This window comes from Zonotrichia leucophrys, chromosome 2 (genome assembly GCF_028769735.1).
Source record: "Zonotrichia leucophrys gambelii isolate GWCS_2022_RI chromosome 2, RI_Zleu_2.0, whole genome shotgun sequence".
In the NCBI taxonomy this organism is placed as follows: domain Eukaryota; kingdom Metazoa; phylum Chordata; class Aves; order Passeriformes; family Passerellidae; genus Zonotrichia; species Zonotrichia leucophrys.
In genome coordinates this window covers 124,681,880-124,695,045 of record NC_088171.1, presented here as the reverse complement: position 1 = coordinate 124,695,045, position 13,166 = coordinate 124,681,880, and the positions used below count along the sequence as shown (strand labels likewise).

The window sequence follows — 13,166 nt, the reverse complement described above, 5'->3', positions numbered from 1 at the left end:
CTGTTTTCTTCAAATGGATTTGTCACCAAGTTCAATCACAGCTGCCTCTCTTGTTGTGGGATATCACAAAGCTCAATTCTCACTAATTCATTTTGTTTCAAGATTACTTAATCATAAATATAACAGGCCCTTCTGATTTAATTTGTATTCTACCTCCAAGGACCATCACTTAGCTTCCCTGGAACACTCCTGTCTTCCAGATATTTATATCCACAGATTTTATGATAGCATTGGCACTCAGTAATCTGGGATGTTTGCATTTAAAATTATTTGGATTAAATTTTTAAAAAATTGGGATGATCTTCATGTGCTTCATTTTTGCATCTCACTCAAGGCACTTTAAAAGGCTGTAACGTCCTGACTGTTGGATACATTTTTTTAATTTCTCATTTTAGGTAGAGTTATTCTCATGATATACAATTTGAGCAATCTGAAAGTTTGGTATTAGTAGAAGTCATTTAGTCTTCCCCTGTGATGGGAACAGGGGTGAGATCTCACAGGTGGGACTCTGTAGATAGTATGTGAGTAAACCAAAGACTGGTTTTAGAAATGTAAATAAGTGGAATCTCATTCTAAGTAGGAGTCTTTTTTTTCTTTTTTTTTGGGGGGGAGGGCTGGTGGGGGAAGAAAAAGAGCAATATTTCATTGGGAACAGTCAAAGCATTGTGTTTTGCTGCTGCATATTTTGCAATTTATACAGTTGGGGTCCTTTGGAAACTGGAAGTAGCATCTGGAAAAGTACCATCTATTTGTTGTATTGTTTCATGGGCCTGCTTCAAACAGCAGTTTGAGAACAAGTACAGTTGCATGGATTTTAGAGGTCTTTTAGGTCAGATGACTGAGACAAACTCTGTGTGTGCCTACTTCCCAAGCTAGGGGGAATTTCTCAGTTTCCATTATTATTACCTGAGATGGCAAAAGGGTTGCTTGAAATGTGGTTGCACTGCAAAAACTGAAAGGGGACTTGGCATGGTAGAATTACATAAACAAAGTGAAATTATAAACAGGCCTTGTTTAATATGAAAGAGCATCTAGTTCCAGGAAAAGCAAAGCTATCAGGAGTAGTTGTGTCAGAGCTGGAAAACACAAAGACAGCTTTCATTTCTATATGCTCTAAAGTATGCAGTAATCGTGGTCTAATTGCCTCACTGCAGCCAGAAAGCAATATGGGATATTGTGGGGGTGTGGGAAAGAGCACAATAATGCTACAATTAAGCTGTAATCTTTGGCATGGTCACTCAGCAGATAAAGCTTTTCTGCTGTCACATTTGAGACAGTCATTATTTGGCTGCTAAAGCCTGGGGAAAATATGTAGTGCTGTTCCTAGGAGCTGTTGCACAGAGGCTTCATTATGGGTTTCTTCCTCAGCAGCTGGCCAAGCTCAGCCAGTGCTCTGCATTTGAGAGCTGTGGCCTCAGCACTCCCCTTCTCCCTGTTTGTGCTGGGGGAGGTTTGTACTGCTGGTAGTGGAATGGGGGGAGCCTTATTAGCCACTGTGGAATAAATTTGTGAGCTTTAACGTTTGTTACAAACCAGTTTGTTCAGGGCCTGATTTATAATGGAAACTGCATTTGGCAGAGATTTCTGTGTATGGCTTATACACAGAAAAACCTTGTGAATGTGGGAAATAAATGTGATAGCTCTGTGACAGGTTAGGTGCATAATTATGCATGTATATTAACCCCAGGATGCAGACTGTGTTTCACGGGGACATAATGACATTCACATTATGCTCACCTTCCTTTGAAAATTTAGTTTTACAGCCTGCTATGAAACCTTGATAGTGACATCTCTTATTTTCTGAAATCCTCCATCATTTTAGGAAAACTATTCCACTGTCTTGAAGTGAGCCCTTGAATTCACACGCTTAATTGTTCATACAACTTTCCTGACTCTTTCCACTTTCCCACATTTCTTTCTTTCTGAGGAGAGGCTGCCTACACTGTGTGCACTTACTAGAATTCTGGTAGGAATAGAAAGGAGAGAGTGGCAGGAGAAGTCAGGTCAAGTTTGAATACATTAACCTTGAGGTGACATGGTCTGACAAGGCATGAATGAGTTGCTTGGAGTATGAATGCAGCTTGTGGCATAGATCAGCCTTTACTCCTGTAAGAGGCTTTTTAATTTTTCTGCAGTGCCACAGATAGATGGGTTCAGGGAGGCTTGATTTCTCTCTAGAAGATGTTAAGTCTTAGAAGGGGTTAAAAGCGACCAGTGGTTTGGGACTGTTCTGTTTTGTCTTAGATCTGGTTTTGCATTATAGAGCACACACATCCTTTGATAAACCAGCCATGATTTCTGAAGAGGTAGGTACAGGTACATTACATCAGAACCTTATTATTCTGCTGCATTGCAAAGCAGAATCATGAACTGTTTTGAAGGCTTATGGAATGCACAGTCTCTGCAAGGCTCATCTGACAGCATGAGCTGCATGGGCAGCTCAGTCCATGTCAGTAATTCCTTCCAGCATCAGGCTTTCAGGACCAGGCCTTAATTATGTGCACATCTGGTCTTCACAGCTTGGAATAAGATGTGTCTGTCTTGAAGTGTTCTCATAAATGGGTGCTGCCAAGCCAAGCAGCTCAAAACACAACTGCACCACCAGAAGAGCTTTAACCTGTTGTAGGAAGGTATTTGTCCTGATTTAGTGCATAGGAACCCTAAAAGCAAAATGCACTAGGTACTGCATGAGAAAGGGGATCTTAGTCTTAAGGTTTGTGTAGCTGAGTACTGCATCTACATTTAGAACACTAGAAGCCAAAAGAAGCCATTGCAGACGCAGAAACAGCAATTTGACCAATTACAAATATGTTTTACAATGTTTTTTAAGTTCCTGTGAAGAAACTTCTCTATCTTGACTCCAGTAACACTATGGTGTTAGGAAATGTTCTGCAGACAGCACCTCAGTCTAAACAGCAATCCTGTCACCTACTGTCTCCAGAAGCATTTAATTGCAATTGCTCTTATTCACTTAATACCAATGTAAAGCAAGAAACACATTTGTGTACTGAAGCTATTCCATAGTATCATCTATTTTAATGTGGCAATGCCTGACAATTATCTGAAATATCTCTTTTTGATAAAATTTTGACATCTTTGTATTTATTTTATTAGGCGCTCATGCACACATTCCTATTTTGATATCTTAATTAGTCTTTGTCACCTGTAGCAGAAGTGGTTGCCTGAGGCAGCAAAAAGGACTGGGAACTGAGAGAGGAAGAGGAGCTGGAGTGGATAGAGAGCTGGGCATGTCCTGTGTGGAGAAGTACTGAGAGAAGAGAAGGATCTCTAGTACAGGGGGATTAAGGTCCAAAGGACCCCCTGTTATCAGATGCCCAGCATGAAACACAGAAGATGTGGGTTTACCAAGTTAGAACACCCTGAAGCATAATTTTGGCTGTAGTCAAAAGGCTCTTTCCCAAAGCCAATCCCATGCATAACTCAGGAGTTAGCTCTGGTCAGGGACCACTCCTGGAAGATGATACAATCCCCATTCTGTGGAGAATAAGAGAGTATGAGATTGTGGGCTTGGACTGTACAAGACAGTTATCTCCAACATGCTTCATTTATTGCAATGGACCCAACCTTAATGTTCATTAAAGCACAACTCCCACCAGCTTCTGCAGACAGGCTCCAAAGCAGGACTTGCAGTAGGGAGATACCTGTGAAGAGTTTCACCCAAGTATTTTGCCCACACAAGAAGAAATGCAGCCCTGATGATGTCATTAAGCATGTGTGTAATGTCTCATTGGGTTATGCTGTCAGGAATACACCAACTGTGGCAAGTCACAGAAAGGAGACACTCAGGAGCTGCCTCCAGCTACTCTGCACTTAAAGCCTGGTCAGGCCACTTAGTGGAAAAGGTCAGAAAAGACACTCAATTTAAAATCAAGAGGTTTAAAGGAAGGTTGTTTAGGAGAAGGAAGGGTGCTTTGATTTCATTTTAACACAGGTCACCACAGTGCTGCACTTAAGGGCTGTTTCAGGAGCACAAATGGCATTTTCCTGGCAGCACCATGGTATTTGCATGCAGAGAACAGTCCTGACATGGAAATGGTTATGGATTGAGCAAACTGCATTTCCACGCCCTCCCCCTTCTCCAAATGAGCTGTGTAGTTTGGTGGGAGCTGCTCTGGGTACAGGAGTTGGGGATTGCCTGCCTTCAGATGTTTTCTTTAGGGTGGCCTTGAGGGTGTCCCATACAAGGGGTGTGCTCTGTCTTTGGGCCCTTGGAGACATACTCTGCCTGCTGGTGCCTGAGCTGGGTGAGAAGTTGCAGAGAGAATTTTCTATAGTGGGAGTAAGGTAAATCCTCTGGTCTCCTGTAGGATGCTATCTTCATAGAGAAAGTGTATTTTCAGGATTTGGAGGAACAGAAGATGAAAGGCTCTTACATTGAGAGGTGTTAGTCACATGTGCAGGAAAATTTCTGCTGTTGCCTGTTTGTTGCAGCCCAGGTTTCTGGTTTTGTGGTTGAATGACAGCATTTGCAGCTGGATGTCGACAAGACATTGCTTCATACTTCTCAACTCCTGTCTCAGTTTGTGTGTCCACACATCTTGTACTTCCCCATTTTCTGGTTTAATACAGCTCTCTGGGGGATTGCTACCAGAGTAATAAAAATCTCATATAAAAATTCCAACCTTCTTTCCCACTCTCCCTGCTGCTTGCCAGGACTGCTGCAGGGTGAAGGGGATCTTCCAAACCATCTCATTGCCCTGATCTGTTTTGCTGTTTAACAGTGGGTAACTGCGAGCCCTGGGAGCCAGACGGCTGGCAGGGCAAAGAGAGCAGTAGGAGCCTGAGCAGTTCCCAAGGGAGTCCCTAAAAGAGCTTGGTGGTGAGCACATGAGGCACCTGGGCAGTGCTCCCGTTAGCTGAGCACAGCCTGGCTGCCCCAGTCCCACAGCCTCCGTGAATCCCTCCTGTCCTCTCGCGTTTGCCTTCTCGCATTCTAAGTCGCTCACTTGTCAGAACAATTCAGTCTCTTGCCTGTGCTCCATCTATAATTCATTAAGAAACCCAGAGAGGTGAAGCTGTTGACATTTCCCACTCCTTTCCCTCTGGAAGGCATGGGCTGAGTGTTCTTTGCAGCAGGCGGTGAATGAAGCTGCTCTAAACCCAGAAGCCAAGGGAGAGGGACACGCTGCCATCCCCTGCTGGGACACCAAAGCGTGGCATCTGCCTGTCACAAGCACATCCTTGGCATGTGCCACCATCAACTCAGGCAGGACTTCGCTCAGAAAATCATGGCCAGACCCTGGTCCTGAAGTGCACTGGGTCTTTTGGATCCACCTGTCTTTGAAGGAACATCTTCAAAGATGTTCGGGTCTCACCCCAAACTTTTGCAGCAGCTTCCCCACCAGTTAAAATTTATGCTTCATGTGCTTCCCAGAGTTGCAGCCTATCTGCTTCACTCCAGATACAGGTTTTTTGGAAACAAAATTGCATTCTCCTCATCATCACTTCATCCTGAACTGCATCAGCTCTGCTTTATCCCTGCAACAGCCGCAAGCAAAAATAACACATTATTCACCATAAAAGCGTGGGTTATGCAACAAAATATCTGTCATTTTGAAACCACAAATATAATTGGGCATTTAAGTGCAATTTTGACGAATGGCTACAGGCATCATTTATCATAGGGATTTCAATAATGGCAAATATTGATGTCTAAAAAGCAAGAAGTTCCCACAAGCAGAAATTTTATCTAAATTTTATATAGTGTAAAGATTAGTTTTCTGAACTGGTAGTGACTTGGACATGTGAATGCAGACTATTGTTTAGATTTTGCCATAGATGAAATAATCAGGTTTCTTACCCTCATGTTCCAGGCCTTTCTCTGTTATTCTCTTTAAGAGTTCAGCATCCCCAACAACTTGTGTGCAGAGTTCTGTGGAAAGGGTACAATGGAAGAAATCTTTATCTTTAAATGGTTGTCACACCAGAAAATCATTTTAAAAACCCCAAGCAGTTCCATTGACCACTATTCTGTCTCAGCAGCGTCTGTCTACAAAGTTGAACTATTTGACAGATTTCCAGGGGTGGAGGTAGGACTATTTTGAGCCTGACAGATGATGGGCCCCACTGAACTCCAGAGTTTGCACCGAGCTCTGAAGCACCTCATAGGAGCCACAAATCCCAGACCCCGAACAGAGAGATTCACCAGAGGGCAGCACAATATCACTTTCCATTGTAAGAGCAGGAGTTAATCCTTTCAGCTGTCAGAAAGCTCTTAAAAATTAGCTGCTTGTTGTTCAAATCATCATTATGATTTGAAATAAGTTTCTCTTTAAAGCCAGCCTCAGGAACATCTCCTAAATCCAAGGTATTGATGTTTTAGTGTCCAGGCATTCACACAGTGGAAGCAGAGGGAGTTCAGGCAGTTGTGTTTTCAGTCTGTCTTTGCCAGGTTTCTGTCCAGGGCTGGTTGGGGCAGCTGATGGGTGCTGGTCCAGCTTCAAGCATTCCAGGAGCTCTCCTGGAATATTCCCCAGCCTGGGTGAATATTATTTTGGCCTCATTTTTTGGGAGGCATTGAACAGAAAGAGCAAGCTCTCTGATGTCACTGCATGGTTCAAAGAGGGTGAATCTAGAACCACAGAATCATAGAATGGCCTGGGTTGGAAGGGACATTAAAGGTCATCCAGTTCCAACTCACCTGCCAGGGCAGGGACTCTTTTCACTAGACACGGCTGCTCAGAGCTCCATCCAAGCTGGTGTTTAACACTTCCAGGGATGGGGCATCCTCAGCTTCTCTGGGCAACCTGTTCCAATGCCTCACCACCCTCGCTGTAAAAAAATTTCCTTTGAGATCTAGTCTAAACCTACTCTCAGTTTAAAGCCACTCCCCCTTGTTCCATCACTATGTGCCCTTTAAAAAACGTCCCTCAGTAGTTTTCTTCTGAGTCCCCTTTAGGTACTGGCAGGCTGAGATGTTTTATGTTATAATTGTATTTACTTCTGGTTGTCATGTGTGCTGAGCAGATTCTAGGCCCTTTAGCACTTATGCTAAACTCCTGCTGTTCAAGGAGCTGAGAGGGATCACTTGTCGCATTTTGCCTGCTCAGCTCCCTTCATTCAGGGTTTCACCTGCCATCAGTCTGTTCCTGTTATTTCTCTGTTCTGTTGCACAGGTGTCTGCAGCAGTCACCTCCCCTGGTTCAAGTGCCACTGTGCTTTTCCGTCCTGTTCTGACCTCTTTCTCTCAGCATATAGTCAAAGCATTTCGTGCTGCTTTCCTGTAAATTAACTACATCTTCTGGCCTTGGTCCTTCCCTTTGCTGCTTTGACTTCTGCCTGGTGGGATGCCTCATGTCTTGTGCTTCACTCCTGACATCACTCAGAGAGGTCTTCCTTGGCTGACTCTTTCTGATCTCACTCCTTTTGAAGTCCAGTCTGAGCTCCATCTGCTCTGGCTCAGACCAGCACTTCTAACTCTGTACTGAAGCCTTCAAAGACAGAGCTTTTCCATGGGGCTGCTCCCCATGCAGCCTGAGCTTTCCTTAGCTTAAATGTTATCTTTATTTAAAGTCCTGGAAACTTAAGAATATATATTTAGAATTTTAAAAACCCACTTTCCTTACAGTATTAGCTTAAGCTACATTACTTAGTCTTTTGAGAGTATAGTATCCTTCTTCAGAGTAGATACAAAATTATGAACTTAGTAGTAAAAATAACTTAAATATCTTTCAAGACAGGTCTGTGTCTGCTCTAAAAGAAAATAAAAATGTGCTTCTGTTTTTAGAAAAATACTTTAAATTCCTATTCTCCTTCTTATATCTATCTTTCTTTCTTTTTCTTTCTTTCTTTCTTTCTTTCTTTCTTTCTTTCTTTCTTTCTTTCTTTCTTTCTTTCTTTCTTTCTTTCTTTCTTTCTTTCTTTCTTTCTTTCTTTCTTCCTTTCTTCCTTTCTTTCTTTCCTTCTTTCCTTCTTTCCTTCTTTCCTTATTTCAATATTTTAAAAAAATAGTTCCTTGTTTTCATTTTCATTCAGCCCCTGCTGCTGTTTTCCCTTATTTCTTGGGAAAACTAAGGAAAAAAGATAACAAAAGTGCTGAAAACTTATTTTGCTCAGTTTCCTTTGTCTTTACATTCCATTTTCATTTAATCTTTTTTTTTTTTTCCAAGGAAAAAAGAAAATTAGGGGGTTTTGAAGGCAAAAGGATTGGATGAAAGAAATGAAAAGATTTTTTATTAATTTTTTCTAAGTTTTAGCAGGGCAGAAAATGTCTTTGAAAATTCACAAAAAAGAAAAGCTTAGAAGGGAAGTACCATTGAACCATCTTAACAAGGGTTTGGAGCCAGTTAAGGCAGCTAGCACAGTGTGCTTGGTAATGTTTTCTGGATGAGGACAGTCCATCACCTTTGCAGGAATCCATTCCAATGCACAGTGCCCTTGCATGACATCACAGAGGTGTTTGTGGGCATTACACCAGGTTTTCTCCTGACTAAACCTGATTCAGTTTCCCTTAAGGTCTCTCCATTTCACAGTCAGTGACTGTGACTCACAGTAGAAATAACCCAACCTGGGCTTTAAAATAGGGATGAGGCAGAGCTGTGTCATCTGCTGTATACACAACTTTTAGAGTGATCTGCCGCTGCTTTTAAATGTTTGATTTTCCAGGCTCTGCCCAGATAAGCAGAGAGGCACATTGCTTGGCAGTGGTCATCGCTGAGGAGCGGTGGCTCTTGGCTGTCAGCGCTCAAAATTACCAGTGAGATGTTTGTGCTTTGCCAAGGTGTGTGGCACCTGTTCTTCCTGTGCATTTAGGGGTTTGGAGAAGTTACACAATGTCTGGCTTTCTTCTTTCTTGCCCAAACCTAAAATATTTAACTACACCTTGAAATTGGTCTTTTCAGGATCAGCAACTTTTCCCATCTTTTGTTTGCTTCTTCCCATGTCAATTTACATCCAATGCCATTATTACCTAAAGGGATTTTTTTTTTTTTTTAAACCATTGATCCACTATGGATAAAATAGTAAGGTTCTTGTTGGAAGGTGGTCAGAAGTCTGATCCTGCATGGTTGAAATGAATGAGTTCATTTTATGCAGGAACAGAAATGTTACTTGTAAGAGCTACCCAAGTTACCCAATCACCTAACTTGTTACGTGTAGCTACTATCTTCTCTGATTCACCAGATTTACTTTGATCTGAGTGGCTTTTTCTGGAGATAAATCTTCTTTTCTTGTAAGATTTTAATAACAAAATGGTGATATGTTTTTGTATGCAAGTATGATATTAGCACCTAGTTGAATTTGTTTTTACAAAGGATGCTTCTGCTGCAAAGAAATAAACATATCTACATACAAATTTCCTATACCAAAAAAGAAATTCTATGAAAATGTATGCATTAAACTAAGTCATTAGTGGCTTTAGACATTGTCAATCTTATATTTGTGCTACTTTTTCATTCCCAAAATATATCTGCTCATTTCTTAGCCATTGTATTCTATTTCCGTTTTTATCAATCAAGTCAGGCTGAAAGCCTGTAAATAGGCTTTGCATAACCTGTTCCCAAATTATGGAGGAATTGTTACCTTCAGCAGTGAAGAATTAATAACTTCTTTTTAATTTTGCCATGTCAACAATATATTGCACTAAATGTATGTACAGAATTTTAGAATGTATTGTATACCAAAACTTGTATTTCACAAATAGGATTTACCCAGCAGTCTTCCCCATGGGCTGCTGTGCTGTAGCAAAAGTTGTGTTTATTCAAGTTCTTAAAAAAGATCCTGTTTACTTTGCTCTGTTGTTTTCTCACACTCGTGTGTGGAGAAGCTAAAAAACAAAGTTCAGTATTGTTACTCACAGACACACTATTAAGAAAATAAGCATGTCGCACAGAAATGAGACAGGATCTTATCTGCTGTGGTGTTTGTGGTATTCCTTTCAAAGACTTACCTAGTTTATTTGTCACTGCACTTTAAGCCTCCAATCACAGGCAGGCAGGAGAGAGTGAGAGAGAAGGAGGTGAATGTTTGCTGCAGCTCTTTTGGCTTGTTGTCTTTGCAGAAGTTGTAGCTGGTTTCAAAAACTCATTTTTCAATAAAATTTGCAAATATAACCACAAAATAGATTACTCTGGCCCTCAAAGCAGATTTATAAGTCTTTTCCTGAAGATACAAGTACAGAGGTGCTGTACTACCTTTTATTCATATTGAGATTGTAGATAGGTAACAGCTTGTGTTAATATTTGACAGATCTGTTCTATGTTACTGTCAGAAATGTAGCAGAAAATCTCTTTGGCTGGCTGGCTTGTACTAGAAACTGGTTTTCATAAGATCTGGATTTGAAAATCTCTCCTGCCAGCCTTGTAGCTGTCAGATTCATTATCTTCAAAATTTCTCTTAACCTCTGATGGTGTTTTTCTTTCCTTCTGCAGAAACAGAAGGTGCATGCAGCACAGATGTCAGTCTTCTTCAAGGACTAACTTCTTCAACCCCAAGTGATACCAGCTCCTGCTAGTACCATGGGGCTGGAGGGTGTTTTTTTAGGCACTGGACAGATCCACGTAATCCTGTGGGGAAGTTTGGCAGCCATGACAACACTCTTGTTCCTCACCTTCCTCATCTTCCTTTGCTCCAGCTGCAATGGGTAAGGCTCCAGGGCTCAATGGTTCACTTTGGACATAGCTTACGTATAAATAGTTAGCAGGAAACACTGAGGACTGAGGTACAGAAATTAAAAAAGAAAGGTACAGTTTTCAGAGCAAACTTCAGTTTGAACAGTTCTATTCATTCTGAAATCTTTTTTTTTTTTTTTTTTTTTTTTTTTTTTTTTTTTGCTGTGAAGGAAGTACACAATTGTGTTTATTTGGTGGTTTCTCCTAACCAGAAGCCTGAAGCACAGGTAGACACTGAGTGTTAGCAAATCACACCCTTAAGCTGAAACTGAGAACATTAGGTGGGCTAAACAAAACCAGGTCCCAGAGTTGGTTGAAACCCTAAAAAGCCTAAGTTAGAACATGTAATTTCATGTGATTCAGGAGAAACACTTTTGTAAACTGTGAGTTGACACTTCAGTATCTTCTTATTGTCACAGTTTCCTGTGATATGTGTAAAAAATAGTAGAATTTTTTTTTTAATTATTTAAAAGTAGGAACACTATTTTAAATATTCTTCAGCCCACAGACATTGCATTTAGGTACTGTGTATCATCTTTAAGTCCTTTTCCAACCCAAATGATTCTATAATTCTGTGTTTTGTTTTGTAACATACCAATCCTTGAAACTTTTCTAGAAAGATGGGTCAAACCACTGAGTGATCTTTGCAGTTACAGAGATACATTGCCTGAAATATTCTGGTGGTGTTTTTTAATAAATTCTTGTGTTGCTAGTTTAGACATAATATCTGTTGTTTCAGGTCATTCTGTAGGGCAGGTTGTTTATGCATAAAGGCAATTGTGCAGAATTTCTTCCTGACTCCCTCTTCAAAAATGGATGAGGACATAGAAAACTGAATAAAATTTGTTCTTTATAAAATATCAGAGTCAGAAAAATTTCCAGAGAGGAAGTCCAGCTTTTAACTTTCTCTGCTCTGCATTGGTGCATGCTCACTTGCTGTTTTGGTATTTCCCAATTAGGTAGAATTTTAACAGTTGCTAATGTGGAAGTACAGTTCACTGCAGACTTTAGAAGAAGCAAAAGTTTCATCTTGTCAATATTTTCTCTGTTTTTATTTGACTTTTTATCTAGGGGAAGGACTAACATTATTTTAAGCTCATACTTTACTGCAGTATTTCTGAATAAGAGCTATATTTCCCAAATGGTAAAAATGGAAATGTGATCCACACTTAGACTCCTTTGAAGGACCCAGGGAAGCAGGATTCCTTTAAAAATGTAGGCCCCTGCTGCTGTGAAATTTGTACACCTTTTTGAACTGCTTATGCTTACTATCAATTTGACTGGCATTTTTAATTACCTGGATTTTGTTGGCCTTTTCTAATTCCTCATAGAATACACACTTTTTTCTGACACAGTTTAAGGGACTTCCTAAGTAGTCTGTAACCAGAATGTATATCTGAGAAATTCAGATATGATTAAAGAATAATATTTTTATTATCATAGAATCATAGAATGGCCTGGGTTGGAAGGGACTTTAGAAATCATCTAGTTCCCTGTCATAGGCAGGGACACGTTTCACTAGACCAGATTGCTCAGAGCCCCATCCAGCCTGGCCTTGAACACTGCCAGGGATGGGCCATCCACCAATAGTTACTTATTGGAGCAATTTGTTCCAGTGCCTCACTACCCTCACAGTAAAGAATTTTTTCCTAACATTTAATCTAAACCTACTCCCTTTCACTTTGAAGCCATTCCCCCATGTCCTGTCTCTGCATAATTATTTTATTACATTGTAATAACCATCAGTCACTTCTCACTGTGATCTCACATTGAGTGAGAAGAAGGGTTTTGTGTGTTTGTTGTACCTCTTCAGTTATGTCTGTCACCATTCTGCCTCAATGGTGTTTTTACACAGAGGTCATACCAATTGCTGTAATAATTTTCAGTTATTCCATGTTCAATATTGTTGTGAATCATAGTTCTGTTCGGTGCAGGAGTGTAAGGTCTATGAATGATTGGTATTTGTATATTAGCATAATTTGTAGTAAAAATTCATGTGTCTTTTTCATTAAGGGAAAAGAAGGCAAAAAATCAGAATGGAGATCATGAAAATCTGATGAATGTGGTAAGTATTTATTTCTGGCAGCTTGTGTCTGTCTTGTGGTTGGTTTGTACCAAGCTCCTTGCAAAATACAACAGATTAGAATATAGCTCAGGAATTTCGAAATGGTTGAGCATGGGAAACTTTAAAAGTTGCCGAACGGGAAGAGGAGGAAAACTTGTGTAGATCCTGATAATCTGCATTTTCTCAGTGCCCTTTCTGCCACCACTGTACTCCAGCCTTCCCTTCACTCCATCTGCAGCTCAAGGCAGTGTACAGTGCACCCTTTGTCAGCTGCTGTCTTCTCAAGGGTTAGAGCCATAGCAATGTCTAGTACCGTAAAGCTTGAGAAGGACATCACTCTGGACATCTTGGCATTTATTTCTATTTAACATCTGTAAACACAGGCACTTAAATCTTTGAATCTAGCAGGCATGGTTTGCTTCTCCTGCCCAGTGGGTCAGAGCCCCAGAGATGGGAATGCAATTTGTTGTGTG

The 13,166-nt window shown here is 40.7% G+C and overlaps 1 protein-coding gene across 7 annotated transcripts in view; it reads left to right on the top strand.

The window, feature by feature from the left end:
- Window positions 1-13,166, top strand: part of PAG1 (phosphoprotein membrane anchor with glycosphingolipid microdomains 1) — a 103,905-nt gene that overhangs the window by 78,321 nt on the left and 12,418 nt on the right. For all 7 annotated transcript variants that reach the window (XM_064706270.1, XM_064706269.1, XM_064706272.1 and 4 more), the window contains 2 exons: window positions 10,389-10,600; window positions 12,642-12,693. In XM_064706270.1, the coding sequence (XP_064562340.1) occupies window positions 10,476-10,600; window positions 12,642-12,693 (177 nt within the window). In that variant the 5' untranslated portion in view covers window positions 10,389-10,475. The remainder of the gene's footprint in view (window positions 1-10,388; window positions 10,601-12,641; window positions 12,694-13,166) is intronic.